Raw genomic sequence first — 19,188 nt, forward strand, 5'->3', positions numbered from 1 at the left:
GAATAGGTGCCTGCACCTCTTGTGTCAAAGGAATTCCGGCAGTGGCTTGAGCCAGGAGGAACACTAGGTGCAGCAGAACCCACAAGGTGGGGGAGGATTGACTTGCACGAGGAGGCACGGCGCCTTTCCCTAACAAAGGCTTGGAACATAGCCGTCATGTTTTGCATAAATTGGCGCCGCTCTTGTTGCGCCTCCCTATGCTCTCGTTCCATGGATTGCAACCTATTGCTCAACAACGCGCGACATCCGCATTATTACTAATTGGCGGTGCTACCGGTAGAACCGTATTCAAGCCTCACCGGCCTCTTCCCTAGCAGGAGAACGGTTGGCATTTGACCGTGTATTAACCATGGTTCACACCGTTACGACCAACACCACGATTATAGGCACAATTGCAATATTAAGCAAACCAATCAAAAAATCGTTTTGCAAAGGTAAACATAGGTTACACGAGGGGTAAGGGAAGCAATTATGAGGGTAATAAACATTAGAAACAAGTTGGTTAAGCAAAACAGGCCAAAAACCTTTTTCCGGCAGGGTCGGATTTACATGCGGTTTCACTAGGCTGCATCCGAGTGTAAATCCGACCTTCACAGACCAAAGGCTGGTCTCGGGAATCCGCGGATTCACAATGGATTCAAAATCTTGCATCCGAGTGTAAAACCGCATGGCCTAAAAACAGAATTTCTCACTCGAACTCTCCTTCAAAACCCAAATTTCTTTTTCCAAACACTCCCTACGCTCTGGAGAACCCAAAACCGCACTCGTTCCTTGCTCCCTCTCCCTTCTAGGTGGATTTTTGGCACTCAATCCACGCACAACAGCTCCGATCGAGTTCAGGTATGCCCTCTTCCCTCTCTATCGATCTATCTCTTTCTCCTTTCGACTTCTATTATGGAGAAACCCCAAAATCCATTTCGGGTTTACAAGATTTGGGTTTTTTTTGTTTTCTCCTAGCTATTTAGATGGATTTTTGTCCATCCTACCTTCGTTTCCCTTCATATGCAACCTAGTTGGGGCATTTCCCCCAATCTTGCACCATCACCAAGGGTTTGGGTTGGATTTTGGGGAAATCCCCAAACCCTAACCGAAATTCTATGTCTTTTTGCCCAATTCAAGTTCGGTTTTGCTAGGTAGGCTTGGTGTATATAATTTGGGGTTGTCTCAAGCCATTACTTATTTATTTCTTGCAAATTGGAACTTCAAGAATCACATCTGAATTTTCTTTTAGAGATTCAAGCATTATTTACCACAATTTAGCTCCATATATTGCTTGAACTAGGTATTTAGTATAAACTTCATGTGTTAGGTGTACTATGGCCATGTATGTATATTGTTTACCATGTCATTCAACTTCCAAAACACAAAACTGAAAATTTCCTCTTTGGATCTCTTAGTATATTTCTTATCAAATCAGTCCAACTTTGTTTGAACTAATTGCTTGTATGATATAATGCTTCTCCAAGCATAATGTGGCCATGTACATTTATCCTCTATGAGTGCATCTACATGTTGGCCATGCATCAAGGTCTAGGTTCTAATTCCTTGTTTCTTTTCATTGTATATCTTCTTAGGCCTTAATATCCAAGCATTAACTTAATATATTTCTGTATTCTCGGCCTTCTTTGGTTGCAGGTTAGGGAATCTAAATGGCTCCTAGAACAAGGCGCGCACGGGCCGAACAAGCTGCCCCAGTTGCTTTGGATACGCAATGGTTCCAAGACCTAGAGAAACAGGAGATGTACCAAGACCACTTTCGCTTTAAGAATATCTTGGAGGGAAGAGATGTGGTACTGGAAGACCTCAAGGCCTACAAGGTAGGGCCGAGATTTGAAGCAACTGGGGTGGTCCAACCTCCTCAACCTTCCGAGCCATTCTATCCCAAGCTCGTTCGTCACTTCTACGCCAACCTCGCACACCGAGAACCTAGGCACGCGAGATTACCGGATCCTCTCTTATGTCAAGGAGTCACCATATCCTTCACAGGGCACGTTGGCAGGCATCCTCAATGTAGCCATCTGGGAGAGAAGACCTCTGCGCACCATGGAAGAATCCCTACTCCTTTCTCGGAGAGAGGCATACAGGGAGTTATACGGGAGCTTACACGTGGGGCATTCGAGAAGAAAGTGCCTCGAGACTTCTTTTGCCAATTCTCCCAGGATCCGAGTCGGATTAAGACAACATCGTGCCTATAGCCGGTCACCGCACCATGCCTTCCATCTTCGTAGGCTATGTGGCCTATCACCTCTACAAAGGTATCCCCATCTGCCCGCCCTACATTATCATGCGGACCATGGATCATGCGGCGAAATCCCGAGAGGAACTTAGATTTACCCTATGGGAGGTTGCTCACTACTATTTTCCAAGCATTTTGGAGTTGACTTGAGTGAGGAGGATCAAGACTTAACCGAAGATCCACCTCTAGATCGTAGCAACTTGATGGCAGGATGCAGTGCGATGGATGCATATAGTGATGGGGAGCCATTGGTCCCAGCGAGGGTCATGGGCCCGAGCCTCAGTGCAGGAGCCTCCTCCTCGTCGGCCTGCATGCGGCCTCTTCATCCGCATCGCTCCTAGTGGGTCGACATCGACAGATTCTTGCAACTCCGGGCCGGATGAGCACCAAGATGGCTCAGGGATTTGAAGGAGTGAACACTAGGCTCGATGCATCGAACAGACGCATGGAGAGCCTCGAGCGCAGATGGAGGACTTGCATTCCTACCTCCATGATGAGGGCACAGAGGACGAGCCCAGAGTGATGATGAGATGGAGCAAGAGACCTCCCGTCCATTCCCACCATGCTCTCAATGGACCCCTAGCTTTTGTCTTACCATGCAGCAAATTTATTTTTCTTTTTCTTGGTTGTAAGAATTTGAAGTCTACAGTTCAGCTGAATTTTTGTTGTAATCACTCATTTGGCTTATGGAAATGTATTAACAGCTGAACCTAAGGAATATATCTATAAATATATACACATGTCTTTCCTTCCACTGTTGTCTATTATTTGCTATTGTCTTCGGCTTTCTCCCTAACACTCACACACATTCCAATTATGCATTGTTAGAAGCTTTTATTTTAGCAACCTATTGTGTAGAGTAAATCACAATTCCGCTTAGATCGGGTGCGAGCATCTCGCTCCGATACCACGCGTCACGCCCTATTCCGCATAAGGAATATAATATCGTATAAAGGGTGACTAGGACGACGCGTGTCATCCTACTAAACCGCCCGGATCACCGACACACGTGTCCCAACGCTACCATATCCAATATTAACACAATATAATATCGAATGCGAAAAGAGGAATATTACATTCCAAGGATCGAGTAGTATTAAGCGTATAAATCGAATAGTTACAAGATGTTCAAAACTAGATGATAAATACAGAATTAGTTACATTCCCAATGATCATCTAATAACTATCAAAAATGGTATTACGATAAGTATTTCACCATAGGCCTTAGCCTCAAAAGTAATCAAAAAGGGATCGAGTCCCGAATATCCTCACGCCCGTAGGCACAATCATCGCAAGGACACCGTGCCGCCATGCTCTCAAACACGGCCTCCGGTTCCTCCTCACCGATCTCATCGTATCCCGAGGGCTGAACTCCAAGTCCCGCGAGATATCCGTCACCGCACCATAATCTAAAAAATGTGCGCACGAGGGGTTAGCTCCACTGAGCGGTGAGGGGATGGGAATGCACAAACACGCAATTCACATAGTCCAATGATGCATGCACATGTTAAGTCCATTTTTCCACCTAACAAACAACTAAGTCAATGGCATATGCTATCGTGACAACTCGGGAGACACGTGGGTCACTTAACTTATCGCCACAATGAAACCTCAATTGTCACGTGGGACCTACGCCGATCGAAGCCTCCAAGACCACTCGTGGCGGACCCCGATAACCAATACTACCATGATCGGCCTCTCCCACCTCCACGAATCCGGTGTACTAATTACCCAACACCTAAACCCTGTTGGTAAGGGTCGTAGCATAAGGGTGTGAAATCCTAGCCACAAATATACTACATGCAAGTCCTATCGTCCCGAGAGGTAATCCGGCGCATCAACTTTTCATCCGGTTTAGTGCCCGGTTACCAAGACGGCACGGCGCATACAGATTCAACATGACATTCAACATAATTTTTTCATAAATGTTTATAGAGTTCGGGTTCGAAGCACTCCACCTACACCGAGACCCATCAAGATACAACATTACCAATCAACATTATAACAAATAGATATAAAATTATGCAATATGCGCAATCATGCTTATTAATTATAATGAGTACATAATATATAATGCAATAATAATAACAAGCCCATACAACCAAACCCACTCACCACGTATATGCCAAGCACCCAGTTTATCAGTTGTCGCCTCGATCAGGCAATAAGCCACAAAAGTGAATATTTTAACCTATACAAAGAGTGGAATAAGGTTACACGAGCGAAAGGAACGGATCCCCAAAAGATCTCCCATAAACACTTAAGTATAAGGTTTCGAGACGAAGTGGTTGCAGGAGTGGTTTCATGCCCAAATTCGCAACCACATGTAAATCCTAGGAAACCGGGACAGTTTTAGTCAAGGTCGGATGCGGATGTGGTTTAGAAAACTGAATCCAAGTGTAAATCCGAGCTTCACAGGGCTCAGGACAATTTTTGCCAAGGTCGGATGCGGATGTGGTTTGAAAAATCGAATCCGAGTGTAAATCCGACCTTCACGAATCCTTCTCGGGAAGGTAGTTTCAGGGGGTTTCTTGCGTCCAAATCACATGTAACCCTTACACCTTCGGGTCCAAAATCCGAAGGATTCCCTCCAAGGACCCCATTTCAAGTGGTTTTTAAGGCACAAGGACTTCTAGAAAACTCTATCCTAAGCTCCTTAGGGTCCAACCTTAAATCTCCCAAATGGCAATGAGAACCCTCACATTAGAGCTCATAATGGAGTGAACTAACTCCACCATAGCTTGGCTTTAAAGCTCCATCTACTCCCTAGGTTCCAAGAGAGATCTAGGTCAATCTCTCCCATTACCCAACCCTTTTTGAAACCCAAAATAGAAGAAGGAAGAAGCTTACCTACCCCCAAGATGAGAGCTCCACGATTTCGCCCAAGAGATGGGGTCTCCACCTTCCTCCAAGCCTCTCTCTCCTTCCTCTTTCTCTTTCTCTCCTCTTTCTCTCCTCTTTCTCTCCTCCACGATTTAGGGTAGAAGAGGATGTTGAAGAAGAAGTAATGTTCTCTCCCCCTCCTCCTCTCTTTTATAATAAATGGGTCTATGGGTACCCTTAGTCAAATGGGTCATGAGGCCTAATGGGTCAACCCATTGGTCCTATGTGGGTAAGTGGATGGAATAACCCATCATTGGGCCAATAGGTTAAATGGGCCTGCCCACAACCTTAATTAAGGAAAAGCCCATTCTTAGATGGGCTCATATGAGATGGGTATAAGTCCCCAATGTACTTCCTAAAGGTACGCGGGACCCGAACTTAAATTATTCCCTTCTCTCATGAAATAGCTCGAGCGGTTCAAGCCCGGACCCGCACTTCGAGGTTACCAAGGGAAGAATAATTAATAAGACTTGAGGCTAGAACTTACTTTTCCCCCTGTCATGGTTTATTACCCATGACCCCGAACAGCTTCGCCACGGCAACGCTAAGCTCATCACCGAACGAAATATCCAGCTGAGGTGACGGTCCAGGATGCTCTCTCCTGAACTCCTCGCTTCCCGGGCTGGTACTTGGAGGGTAGTCGACGAAGTCGCCGTCCACGAACTTTCCCCACTGGCGGTTGAGGAATCTTTCCTCCACAGGCAAACCCGTGCTGTGGTCAACGATTTTGTAGCTGGGTTTGACCATCATGGAGAACAGGTCACCAGCATACATGGCAGCGGTATCTACACGTCACGAGAAGAAATGATATTTAATTATATCCCGGGGTACGGGTATAACAGTTTCACTCCACTGTGGTTGATAGGGGTGTCAATTTTGGACCGGAACCGATAATTAGATCGGAACTGTCCTACTAAAAATCGGAACCGATCCATTCAATAGCTTATTGGTCCGGATCTGGTCTGGTCCCAGGAACCGTTAGAATCGAAAGAAATGACAAGGACTGGATTATCATCTAATAAAATATGACGAATGATGTCATACAAAAGAAAAACAACTTCAGAAGCTGTGTTTTTGGTATTATCTCCACTCATACCTAACAACTACAATGTATAGATTATTATTTCAATAAAAATCTTTATTCACGAACCACTAGATTGGTGATGATAGATGGCGAATTATTATAATAGTTTGCTCTCTCTCTCTCTCTCTCTCTCTCTCTCTCTCTCTCTCTCTCTCTCTCTGTGCATAAACAAAGTCTCACTATTGAAAGTTGTAGACATCAAAATTAGTTCAAGTCTAACATATCTATTCGCATGAGATAATAATATATACATTGACACATTGGAACGTCTACCGTTTTTCTAGAGCAACTCCTATTGTCCTTGTTTTGAGCTCTACATTATAATAATGTTTGGACCCGTTTAGGAACCGAAACCAGACCACCCATTACTTAATGGTCTTGGATCTCAGATTTGGAACCAGTGAGTTTATTGGTCCAGATCTAGTCTTGACATCTTAGAGCCAGAACTGCTAGAGAACCGGACCAATTGACACCCCTAGTGATTGATGATATTTTCACGGGAAGTTGTTTTCTGTCAGGGAGTGTGGCCTACACTAGGACTCCCATGTGTCTATCTCTCTCCTCCTCAAAACAAGGGGTTGAGGTATCTTTTCATATGGGGAGGAGAGAGATAGACTCATTTTTTTTCTTCTGATAATATAGACTCATGGGAGTGCTAGCGTAGGCCACATTCCCGGACAGAGAATTTTCTCTCTATTTTTACCCTCACTTACTTCTTTCCTCTCTTTGCAGTCGTCACCTTCACCTCCTGATTGACCACCATCGATTAAATTTTTCGACTCACCATTGCAATTCCACGTTGATAAGAAACCCATTATCAAAGAAATGGATTATCACTTGTATGAGAATCCTTACTTTGATTCAACCTACTGGGATGTTCAGTTTCATGTCATTCATAACCCAAGAATTCCTATAATGTTGAAGTCCAGTAAAGGGGCACTGTGAGCGATGCAACACCAGTTTCAGGGGAAGGGTGCAATTTTTTTTGGGCCAATGAACAAACTGATATTACTGAAAGAAAGAGAAATATGTAGGGGTGTAAATGAATAGCCGAAATCCGTTTCCGTATCCGTGTCTGTATTCGTTTAGCACTATCCGAATCCGTCTGAAAGCTAAACGGATGCGGATACGGATAGGCTATAGCTATCTGAAAAGCTATATTTACATGTAAACGGATAAAATATCCGACCCGTATCCCTGTTCGTATCCGTTTAGCACTATCCGAATCCGTCCGATAGCTAATCGGATGCGGCTGCTGATGTGGATATAACACTATCCGAGCCGAATTCGATCCGTTTACAGCCATAGAAATATGACCTACTCCCAGAGAGAAGAGAAGGATTTTCAATGAAAGCAGGGGCCTGACGGCCCTGACCCCACCAAACCCTTGACAAATAGAGCACAGAGGCACCCCCCTCAGCTAGTATATTTGAGCCCCCTCATTGAGACTCCTATAAACATAGAGAAAACCTACACTAGCAAACACCACACATAAATCCAAAGTATCTGTTTCCGAAGAAGAAGAGGACCGGAATTAAAAGAAGAAAGAATTTTTATACACAAAAAAATATCCTCGGAGGGAGCAAAATGAATTAGAAAGTTAGAGAGAGAATAGATGTGATAAGGTCAAGTTGGTGATCCTTACAAAATTGAGGTACCAAATGCAACGGCCAAGGAACGGCAATGGCAAAAAATGACTAATTAATATGAAGTTTTATCCTCTCCTGGTACAGCACGGTGTGATGATGTAAGACATCGTGCGGTGGCTGCAGAGGCCATGTGCATCCTGTGGGGTTTGCTGTGCCACATAACCTCTATAGTGTCGCACGATGCATTACAACACCGTCCTATAATAGGAGAAGATAGCGATTCAATTAATATCCACACAGACTGTTACATTAGATTTCATGTATTTTCATGTTGAGTCAAACCACCTCAACCTGACCACTTCAGCTTCAAAATCCTTGACTGATTCCAAAAAAACCTGTACTGTAGTAGCCAAGCCAAAACTATTTTTTGCTATTGTTGTTGATATATTAGTTAAATGAAAGATTAGGTAGATAGTTTTATAAAATAAAACTCAATTCTAACAAATCTTGTCATTTTCCCTTTAACAAATGCAGGTGGGCCGTGGGCCGTGGGCCGGGCCATTCAAATCCAACTCTCCATCCCACCATCATTTATAATTTTCCCCAAAATAAAAGGGAGTTTAAAACAAATGGGAATTGACTGGAATTTTTATCACCTACGGTTTCCCTGCCTGGTACGGTTCCCTAGTGCCTTTAATAAAAGGGGGTGAACCCCACTCAAGCAGTGTGTTCGGTCAGGGGTGGAATGATCATTTCAACCCCCTATGAGAGGAACTGCACAACCGTATCGATCAGCAAACCTCAGGGGATCAAGGTCCAAATTGACTGTGGTCGTAATATTCTTTTGGAATCGAACTTCTATTCTACGAAACCCCTCTTTCTCTCTCTCAGATGATTCCGAACAAGGTTCAAAATTCAGGTATCACTCGAGATTGATCATGGCAGATACCGTTCTAGATCAGTCAGACTCAGCTTGGATCGGTAAAAAATTATCAAAATCCAGGTTTTTCTATATCGAGTATGGATCGTTTACAAATATTAATAAACTATTTAAAATCGGTATGGATTGATAAAAAAAAATTCAAAAAAATGTGTAAAAAAACCTAAAAAAGAGCAAGTATCAGATCGGATCAGATCAATCGGTCCAACCGAGTTGACCGATCCAGGAATACCTTGACAGATCGATCTAATCTAGAGATCGATCATGACCGATACCGATCCGATCCAAGAGATTATGAACCACGATTCCAAGTCCTTTTAAAACGGGCGTACCCAGAGTACTGGAGGCACCCGTCAATGAGTGCAGGGAATGTTCACGTACGTGAACATTCACCTCCCTCCCCGTCAAGGGTCTGGGAAAGTCATAACTCATAATCTATGATTCTGAGTCCTTTCACCTCTATAAATACCTCTTCAGTCTTCGTCCCCCAAAAGAACTTGTATAAGTGATATTTCACATTACACTTATTAATCCCTCAAAAACCTTTTTTGGGAATTCTTCCTATAATCAGTTTCTGTTCTTCATCAGAATGTCTGGAATTGTGGTGATTTTCGATTTCGATAAGACCATTACCGATAACTACGAATGCGATGATTGGGTGGTTGGTGAATTGGGTTTCACCGATTTGTTCAATGAGCTTTTGCCTACAATGCCTTGGAACTCTCTCATGGTTACTTTCCAACTTTCATTACATTCCCTCTCCATTCATGCACTGTTGTTGTTTGAGGTTTTTACTCAAAATCTTATAAATGGGCGTAACTGTTTCCTGGGCTACTAAAATTTACAGGATAGAATGATGCAAGAGTTTCACTCTCAGGGTATAACGATACAACAAATCGAGGAGGTTCTGAAAAGGGCTCCAGTGCTACCCGGGATCGTTACAGCCATTAAAGCTGCACACTCTCTTGGGTAACTTTTATTTTCCACCAAAATTTCTTTCTCTGCATCATTGTAAAGAGTATATTAATTGATCGTCTGCCTTAACTCTTAATGGACTTGGTTCCTATTTTAGGTGTGAATTGAGAATTTTAAGTGATGCGAATGTATTCTACATCGACACGATCCTGAAACATCTTGGGGTGATGGATTACTTCTCAGAGATTAACACAAACCCAACTTTCGTCAATGAAGAAGGCAGGCTCAGGATCAGTCCTTACCATGATTTCACCTCCTCTCCTCATGGCTGCAATCTCTGCCCCCCTAACATGTGCAAGGTATAATTCACTCTCTCTGTTAACAAGTGTTCTTGTTATTGTTTGTATGAGATTAAGATGATCAAGACATTTTAATTTTATAGGGGATCTGGACTCTTTGTGTTTCCTTTGTGGACATTCTTCATACACAGACAAGACTATGTGGATCAGTGAAATTCGATTTGAAACTTGTTAACTAATAAAATTGAAAATAAATAAATAAATTTGATTCAACCCTTTATTTATTCTGTACTTATCTTTGGTTTAACACTCCTTTATTAACAGAGTAGGGTGATGGAGAGGATGCAAGCTTCAACATTTGCAGGGGGGAAGAAACGATTCATCTACATTGGAGATGGAAAGGGTGATTACTGCCCAATTCTGAAGCTTGGCGAAGGAGACAGAGTGATGCCAAGGAAGAACTTCCCACTCTGGGAGCTGATTTGCAGTAACCCCTTGCTTATCAAGCCACAGGTCCATGAATGGAGTGATGGAGAGGATCTTGAAAGGGTACTTCTGCACTTGATCAACATGATCACCAGAGAGGAAAACAGCAAAACTAACTCGGCACAGTTGATTCCAGGTGATTGCAAGCTTGAGACCATACCGATCTCTACCCATGAAGCCTTCCACAAATCTGTCCAAGTTCCTCTCTAGTCTTCTCATTAGTCAAAGTAACTAATTGAAAGTTGGCCTCGTTAAGTGTTGGGTACATGGTTGTGTAACTCGATAGGAGAGTCTTCCTTTCAAGATTTGGGTCTTGGAGTCTTAGTTTATTGTGTGTCTTGGAATCAGTCTCTACTTTAGTTTCCTAATTGTAATTCTATTTTCTAGATCTGTTTCCTAGTAGAATTAATTATGAATCCTTGCAATGTAATACTAGTTTAATATAAATAAAGGAATTGGGGGAACCTGCTAAGAATGGATTCTTGTCTCTTAGCAGCTCCTCTTTCTCCCCCATCTTCTCTCTGTTCTCTGCTTTCACATATTTAACTTTGTTACATAGTATCAGAGCAATGAAGAAGAACCAAAAAAAAAAAAAAAAAAATCCCTCTTCATGTCTTAAACCACCAAATAAAAATCTTATCTTTTAGTCGTACCTTGCTGTTTTATTAATTTTTTTTGTCTTGCTGCGAGTCTCAGTCGTGGGCAAAACTGGTTACCGTGTGGTGCTACTTCTGATTTCTTAATCGATTTCGAATTCCTTTGATGAATCGAAGGTTCTCTGATGCTACTGCTGCCCCTTTGTGGATTTATCTGAAGTTGCTGTTCTTGTTTCCGTACTGCTGGTTCTTGATGTTCTCGGTTCTCCGATTGGAAACCTGGTAGCTTTCGTTTGGTGCTTTCGATTTTATACTCTTAACGGTGCCTTCTTTCGTTCCTGATTTGCATCAATTTCTGTCACGATTTGATGGAGACAATCGTTTGCTGTCGCTTGAAATTTCCTGGGTTTGTTAGTTTGCATCAATTGATGCTAGGGTTGAAGACAAAAGTTGAAGAAGAAGTTATGCCATGCTCTGAGATCGTGGCTGAGGTTGAAGACAACCTTCAAACACCCCTTTCCTCCTACCTCTGCTTTTCTTCTCTGAAGCTTCTCCCGCCTGCTGTTGGCTCCTCCTCCTCCTCTCCATCACCCCCAGCTTGCATGAAGACGGTAACTACGTACTGAGAATCGTTGGTTGCAAACAAAGTGGTAAGCCATTTACCCAAAAAAAAAAACAAAAAAAAAAAAAAACAAAGTGGTAAGCCAATGAATGATTTTGGCCTTATTTTGTTCTTTGGTTTCCATTATTACCCCTACTCATTGTCCTGTATTCTTAGGGGTGTCAATGGGCCGGTTCGGGCTTTTCGGTTTCGGTGTGGCTTTTATAGAAATCGAAACCAAACCATTAAGAAATGTTCGGTTTCGGTTTCGGTGCGGTTTGGTTTCGTGTCGGTTTTGGTTTATGATAACGGGTTGATATCGGTTTGGTACCGGTTTTATATAACTAGTAAGGTCCGGTTAGTGCTAATTTTTCTTCTCTTTCTCTTTTAAGTACATAAAATATTTCAAATACAATGCATATTTGTATGCTATGTCTTATGGCCTATGGATACAATTGGTTGGGTAATCACTAACAAAGGATATGAGATAAATTGAGAAACTATCACAACACATTTAGGGGGCAATGGGGCATTTGGCATTTACTGATTTACTCATTTATCGGGTTAGGTCGGTTCGGTTTGGGTTCGGACTACCGGTGCACCGTCGGGCTAGCCCAAACCAAACCAAACCGTTTGCCTTTCTGGATCCACAAACCGAACCGAACCATTAAGAGTTCGGTCCGGTGTGGTCCGGGCTCGTTTGGGCCGATTTCATCGGTTCGGGTTGGGTATTGACACCCCTATGTATTCTGTTTAGTCTTAGATTTTGTTTTACTTTCAAGTTTGCCCTCACTCAACAAATCCTAATTCCTCCCTTATCCATTTCCCCCCTTATCCATTTCCCCTACTCAATAAACCTTAATTTCAAATGATATATCCCAAGTACACAAACCTCATAATTGATACGGTCGCCCGTTCAATAATACGGTCTTCTTGTTTACTATAGTCTAACTGGTTATAATGATCGATCGTTTAATATTATGCTCTTCTTGTACTACGATAGTCTGAGTATGCAGACTTTCGATAATTATAAAAGTCGACCGTTTAATAATACAGTCTTCTTGTATTGCTATAGTATGAGTACACAGATCCGATTGTTATAATAGTCAATCGTTTAGTAATATAGGCTTCTTATGCTGCTATATTATGAGTACACATGACTCCAATTGTTGATACGGTTGACCATTTAAGAATACTTAGTATCATAATTAGAATTAATTAATTTTAGGGTAAATTACACGTTACCTCCTAGTTTTCAAATGAAACTCAGATCACCCTTTGATTTTTGAAAAAACTCAAATCATCCCCTCCATAGTAACGGTGTTAGTCTGCTGTTAGTTATTGATGTGAAAGGACTATTTTACCCTTGTACTAAAACATTAGAATTTAATTTACAATACCACCCTTCCTTCATCTTCAACATTGGTCAAGGGTAGTTTAGGAATTTAAATTTATTTAACTGTCTGACATCATCATTTAATAGCATAAAACTAAAACCCAGGGGGTGACTTGTAATTTTCCCTTAACTTTATTACTAGTCTAGATTAGTGAAAACAACATAAAATTAGAATAGTTATCTAACCGATTAATGGAAAATGATATTTTTGAGAAATCACATGATAAATTTGAGTCATTCATTTTCTATGTTTTTTTTTTTTTAAAAAATTTAATCTAAATTGTTTGTTCCCTATCCAATGGTCAGAATGGACATATCATTTGTCCACATGATAGAATAAAATCAAAATTCTATGAGATTTGAAAAATTAACAGCTCTTTGTGACAATTTAAATTAATACCATGTCTACACAAGTTTTGAGTTTTTTCGACATTAATAGGAAAATTTAAAAATGTAAAGAAAGAGATTAAATGATATCACCCAATGACATGAGTCGCCTTCCAAGCTTCAAGACCCTTGTGTATATACAAATTCTTAATTTTAGTCATGAGTCATCATTTCATATTTTCTGGCATTCTCTAGTTGGATCCAGATCCTTTATGGCGCGTTGCCCGTAGCGGTCTGAGCGGTGCAGACTGAGATGGGCGCACAAAGACCACCTTATCCCTACCCAAACGTCTTATTCGAACGGGGGTAAGGCGGTCATTGTGCACACAATCCAGTCTGCACCGCATAGGCCGCTACAGACAACTGTGCCGTAGAAGATCTGAATTGTCTCTAGTTGCCATAGTCAAAAAATGTAGGTTTCTTATGTTACGATCAAACTCTTCCACTGTTCCTTGAAAAGATTTAGGTGGGAATAAAGTCGCAACACCGTGGTGTTGTGACTTTTTGGCCAAAAATAATTATAAACACAATTTTGGACCTCAGAACATTATGCAACTGAAAGTACTCTTCCTAAATCAAATATTATTATTTTACAAACATCATTAGATTTCATACTGCGATTCAAGAATGCAGGCAAAAGCAATGGCTTTAATGCCACGTGTAGAATGTCATTCCTCATTCATACAAAACATAATTAAGATCTAGCTTTATATTTTAGAATCATAAACATAAAGAGGGAAACGATGCATACCATTCACCATCGTCTGAAGCATCCATGGCTTGGCTCATACTAGACCTTGCCATGGCTTTATCGTATCTGAAAGCAAACAATGGAGTTCTAGATTTCTCCCTCTTGATCTCATCTCCTTCAAAGTATCTCAGTAATGGGAACTAACAGATAATTGTTAGAGACCTTGGTTCATAATCTTGGTATCAGTGTATCGGATCAGTCAAGGTATCACTTAGAATCAAGCTGATTTGGATGCATTTATCTCTAATTTTTAATTAAAAAAGTAGTTTTAATAACCTTTTACCCTTGGTCTTACAAGCGGATTGGTTTCAGACAATATTGATCCAATTCGGTCAATATCGAACGATTCAATCGATCTAAATCGAACGGAACCGATTAAATAAACAGTGTCATTTCTAAAACCATAATCAGACCATTTAACTAAATGATCTAGTGGTTTCGATTTAAATAATTGGATTCGATTCCAGTAATCGGTTTCTATTTAATTTTGACACCCTTACATGTGGGATAACATGGAAATAATAATTAAACATTAATTTCTACAAGAAACACAAACCAAAACATATGCGGTGACGCGTGAATGCATAACTAATGGGCAGAGAAAGCAAAGAAAAACATAAAAGGGCCCAAACAACCAAAAAAGAAACAGAAATCAAAACATATATGGCCGCGTATACATCCATAATAAGTAAAGACAAGAGAAAAAGTATTTCCTAAAGTTGCCAACTTCACAATCTCTAATAATTTTTGGTTTAAAAAGAAGGTGGGAATGTATAGTGATTTTTTGCTATTCAAAGAATCAAGACTCCACAATCCTTTTTATGACACTATTATTTTTTTTTAATATTGCACAATTATCACAAAAAAATTATTAAAAAAAAAAAAAAAAAAAAAAAAAAACCAACAAAGAAGAATCCAAATGGAACCAAATCATCCCACCCTGAAATAATTTATAACACTTGGAATCAAAATCACTTTTGTTTTCCAATTTAAGGTGCCCACCACACCATCCCACTTCACTTTACTTTCAAGATAAGGTTCCTCCTTTATCCACATGTCATCCTATCCTATTGTACAATATAATATCACATCACTACTCCCTCCAATCCTCACCGTCTGATCGTAATCAAAACTCCTTTCTTTTGATTTCTCTTCACTAGATCTAGATCCACACCCTTTATTTGATCACGTAACAAATTACGTGGGCCACTTGAGCCCATTATGCTTGTCGCGCAAACCACCACTACCACCCACTACTTCAAAAGAGATGGATGGCCTAAGCCCTAAAGCATCAATGAAGGGACGAGAAATTCTAGAAAAGAATATACTCTTCTTAATAGTGGGTAAGGGTAAAGTTGGGAATATTCTCATATTCACCCTCGTTTTAAGAAGTTTTTTTCTTTTGGTAAATCAAAAAGTGGGACACTTGATGTGGTAAGAATCAGTCTTAGCTTATAAAAATAAAATGTAAGGATTCTTAACCATGGAAGGCCCATGTAGGGTGTCAAAATCCAACCCGAACCGGTTTGGTTGATCGAACAAAATTGGACCAAATTAAAACGAATCTTTACTGGGTTTTTGGATAAATAAAAAAGTTGAACTGGTCCAGACTGATCGAATGTCCCAATCGAAACAAAAAATTGAATTGAACCCTGAGTCAAACCGATAAAAAAGCCAACAGAAAACCGATAAGACACCGAAAGATGAAAAAAAGAATATACGTGTATGTAAACATAAAAAACAGTATCGATTAATAATAACCCGATAAAAGGAAACTAATAAAACCCAGATGATAATCGAACTTTAACTTAATGGTTCGATTTCTATATGATCATGGATTTAGTTCAGGGTATCAATGATGATATCAATTGTTTCGATATCAATATGTATTGAGCTGTATTGGTAATAATTCCATATAAAAACAACATTTTCATTAAAAAAAAAAAATAACACATTCGTACCTTATCGGCTGATCCATATCTGTATCGATCACGACAGATGCTAATACAAATCAACCAATTCAGCCGATCCATACCGATTTCTAAAACCATGGGTTTGACCCAATGCTAGACAAACCGGTTCAGCCCAGCTGAAGCCAAACAGAACCGGCTGATCAAGAGCAACTTGGGCCTGATCTGCGTGACTATGTAAATAAATGCAGGTGGGCCCTCGAAATCCAACTACCACCAGGAATATATACATTTATATGGATTAGAAATTCTTAGGATCTTAAGACTGGAAATTTCCCCTTAAAAAACAGAGGTTAAAAACGAATGGGAATCGATTAGAACCGCAACTGTGTCGTAATATTCCTTTGGAATCTAACTTTGAAACCTTCCTTTTTCCCTCCTATACTCTCTCTCTCTGTCACTTTCTGACGATTCGGAGTCCTTTCAGGCTTTCCCCACTATAAATACCTCTTCAATCTTCGTCCCCAAAAGAACTTGTACAAGTGATATAACACATTACACTTAAATCCCTCAAAAACCCTCTTTGGGATTCTCTCTGTAATCAGTTTCTGTTCTTCATCAGAAATGGCTGGAATTGTGGTGATTTTCGATTTCGACAAGACCATTATCGACTGCGATAGCGATAATTGGGTGTTGGATGAATTGGGTTTCACCCAATTGTTCAATGAGCTTTTGCCTACAATGCCTTGGAACTCTCTCATGGTTAGTTTCAACTTTTTTCAAATTTCTCACCAATCCATTCCTCTCTCTCGCTAACCATCTCCATTATTGCACTGTTGTTGTTTGTATTTTTTACTCAATCTTCTCAATGGGGGCCTAACTGTTTCCTGGGCTGCTAAAATTTACAGGATAGGATGATGCAAGAGCTTCACTCTCAGGGTATAACGATTCAACAGATTGAGGAGGTTCTGAAACGGGCTCCAATCCATCCTCGGGTCATTGCAGCCATTAAATCTGCACACTCTCTTGGGTAAGTTTTGTTTTCCACAAGAATTTCTATGCCTGCATCATTGTAAAGAATATAAATGAATCGTCTGTCTTATTGATGGACTTGTTTCCTATTTTAGGTGTGAATTGAGGATTGTAAGCGATGCGAATCTCTTCTTCATCGAGACTATCTTGAAACATCTTGGGCTGATGGATTACTTCTCAGAGATTAACACAAACCCAGGTTTTGTTGATGAAGAAGGAAGGCTCAGGATCCTTCCTTACCATGATTTCACCTCCTCTTCTCCTGGCTGCAATCTCTGCCCCCCTAACATGTGCAAGGTATAAAATTTCACCCTCTCTCAACAAGTGTTCTTGTTATTGTTTGGATTAGACTAAGATTATCTAGAAATTTTAGTTTCCTTTGTGGACATTCAGAGACAGACAAGATTATGTGGATCAGTGAAATTCGATTGGAACTCACTGGAACATGTTATCTTCTGCTCAGAATCATTATCAAACAACCAAATTGACAAATCTGATTCAGCCCTTTATTTATTATGTACTTATCCTTGGTTTTAACACTCATTTATTAACAGGGTCTGGTGATGGAGAGGATACAAGCTTCTCAATTTGCAGAGGGGAAGAAACGATTCATTTACCTTGGAGATGGAAAGGGTGATTACTGCCCAAGTCTGAAGCTTGGCGAAGGAGACAGAGTAATGCCAAGGAAGAACTTTCCAGTCTGGGAGCTGATTTGCAGTAACCCCTTGCTTATGAAGGCAGAGGTTCATGAATGGAGTGATGGAGAGGATCTTGAAAGGGTACTTCTGCACTTGATCAACATGATCATCATAGAGGAAAGCAGCAATATTAGCTCGGCTCAGTTGATTCCGGGTGATTGCAAGCTTGAGATCATACCGATCTCTACCCATGAAGCCTTTCCCAAAGTTCTCCAAGTTCCTCTCTAGTCTTCTCATTAGCCAAATTAGCTAATTGAAAGTTGGTCTATAAGCCTTGCCAACATATATATTTTCCCTTTTTATGGGGTGTTATGTTCCTTTCTCCTAAAATAGTAAGAGACTAAGAGGTGCTTTTCTGGAGTTGTATTCAAGTTCTGAAATATGAATGAGAAAGAAACAAAGTCAATAGAAATGAAAATGGAAATTTGGGTGTTTAACTTCCAAGGCTTCTTGGGGTCCATGGATTGGGTTTTGAAAGATCCACAGAAAAATGCATCCTCTATAAAATTGAGAAACTCCAGCCAGGAACAATTAGAAAGGAAGACCCACAGAAAAGGGAAATTCTAAATGCGATGTGGCAATGACATGGCATTGTTTGCCATGTGGAAGACATGAATTAGTGTGGGGGATCCATGTAACAGAGGACTTTCCATACATCTAACCACTTAAATTCCAACCTAAACAAAAAGAGGAAGTAGTCAAATAGTGAATTTAAAATATTCATAAAAAAAATTTATGGTTTAAATTTTAAAATCTAGTGCCATTTTGGTAACTTTTTGTCACTTTGAACTCACTTTGGAAGCACTTTCCCTGCTTATTTGGAGGCTGAAACTTGATGGATTAGGTGGGTGTGGGGTCTTTTATAGCATGTACCAATTCATGACTACCACATGATAAGTCTAAATGCTGTAGCACCCAAAAATATAATATATAAAGGAAGGGAAGAATGCTGCCCAATCGCGTGGCCCCTGCACTATGGTGGGGGGCCAATGGAAGCACACAGAGGCATCAATTAGGGGAGGATTTTTCATTTTGTAGGGGTGTGGCGGTCATTTCAAGCTATTTCTGGCTGTAAAGATCATTCGACCAAGCATCATTCTTTTTCCTATATAAAGGAAGTTAAAATTATGGAGAGGAGATCAACACGTTGCTCGTATGTATTGGAATCTCCTAGGGCTGCAATAGGGATCAGACCAGGCTAACCCTGATTGGCCCTGACCATGGGGAGGGGAAATGGAGATGCAGGGGTTGGGTTAGGCAGGGAGAAGAAGAAGAGTAAGAAGAAAGAACAAGAGGAAGAAGAAGAAGAAGAAGACAGGGTCAGGCTGGGCCAGGATGGGCTCAGGACCAGGAATTCCTAGCCCTAACCCACCCTGAGGGCTAGG

The 19,188-nt window shown here is 40.8% G+C and overlaps 2 protein-coding genes across 3 annotated transcripts; both read left to right on the forward strand.

The window, feature by feature from the left end:
• The first annotated feature begins 9,306 nt into the window (after nt 1-9,306).
• LOC122653540 (inorganic pyrophosphatase 2-like) lies at nt 9,307-18,109 on the forward strand. Of its 2 annotated transcripts, none has more exons than XM_043847399.1 (4): nt 9,307-9,462; nt 16,982-17,103; nt 17,201-17,402; nt 17,660-18,109. In XM_043847399.1, the coding sequence occupies exons 1-4, from the start codon at nt 9,322-9,324 to the stop codon at nt 18,029-18,031; spliced, it is 837 nt and encodes a 278-aa protein (XP_043703334.1). In that variant the 5' UTR covers nt 9,307-9,321; the 3' UTR covers nt 18,032-18,109. The 2 variants fall into 2 exon arrangements, with proteins under 2 accessions (XP_043703334.1, XP_043703335.1); XM_043847400.1 differs by lacking the exon at nt 9,307-9,462 and adding an exon at nt 16,613-16,835.
• LOC122653780 (inorganic pyrophosphatase 2-like) lies at nt 9,586-10,674 on the forward strand. The gene is made up of 3 exons (XM_043847716.1): nt 9,586-9,701; nt 9,805-10,006; nt 10,271-10,674. Exons 1-3 carry the CDS (start codon nt 9,586-9,588, stop codon nt 10,640-10,642), a joined length of 690 nt encoding a protein of 229 aa, XP_043703651.1. The 3' UTR covers nt 10,643-10,674.
• Nucleotides 18,110-19,188: the final 1,079 nt, after the last annotated feature.

The sequence above is a fragment of the Telopea speciosissima genome, chromosome 3, assembly GCF_018873765.1.
Source record: "Telopea speciosissima isolate NSW1024214 ecotype Mountain lineage chromosome 3, Tspe_v1, whole genome shotgun sequence".
In the NCBI taxonomy this organism is placed as follows: Eukaryota; Viridiplantae; Streptophyta; class Magnoliopsida; order Proteales; family Proteaceae; genus Telopea; species Telopea speciosissima.

Coding starts and splice junctions, on each gene's coding strand:
- LOC122653540 (XM_043847399.1), top strand. CDS start 9,322: ATGTCTGGAATTGTGGTGATTTTCGATTTCGATAAGACCATTACCGAT. Junction 17,104..17,200: donor AAATCTGCACACTCTCTTGG/GTAAGTTTTGTT, acceptor TTCCTATTTTAG/GTGTGAATTGAGGATTGTAA. Junction 17,403..17,659: donor GCCCCCCTAACATGTGCAAG/GTATAAAATTTC, acceptor ATTTATTAACAG/GGTCTGGTGATGGAGAGGAT.
- LOC122653780 (XM_043847716.1), top strand. CDS start 9,586: ATGATGCAAGAGTTTCACTCTCAGGGTATAACGATACAACAAATCGAG. Junction 9,702..9,804: donor AAAGCTGCACACTCTCTTGG/GTAACTTTTATT, acceptor TTCCTATTTTAG/GTGTGAATTGAGAATTTTAA. Junction 10,007..10,270: donor GCCCCCCTAACATGTGCAAG/GTATAATTCACT, acceptor CTTTATTAACAG/AGTAGGGTGATGGAGAGGAT.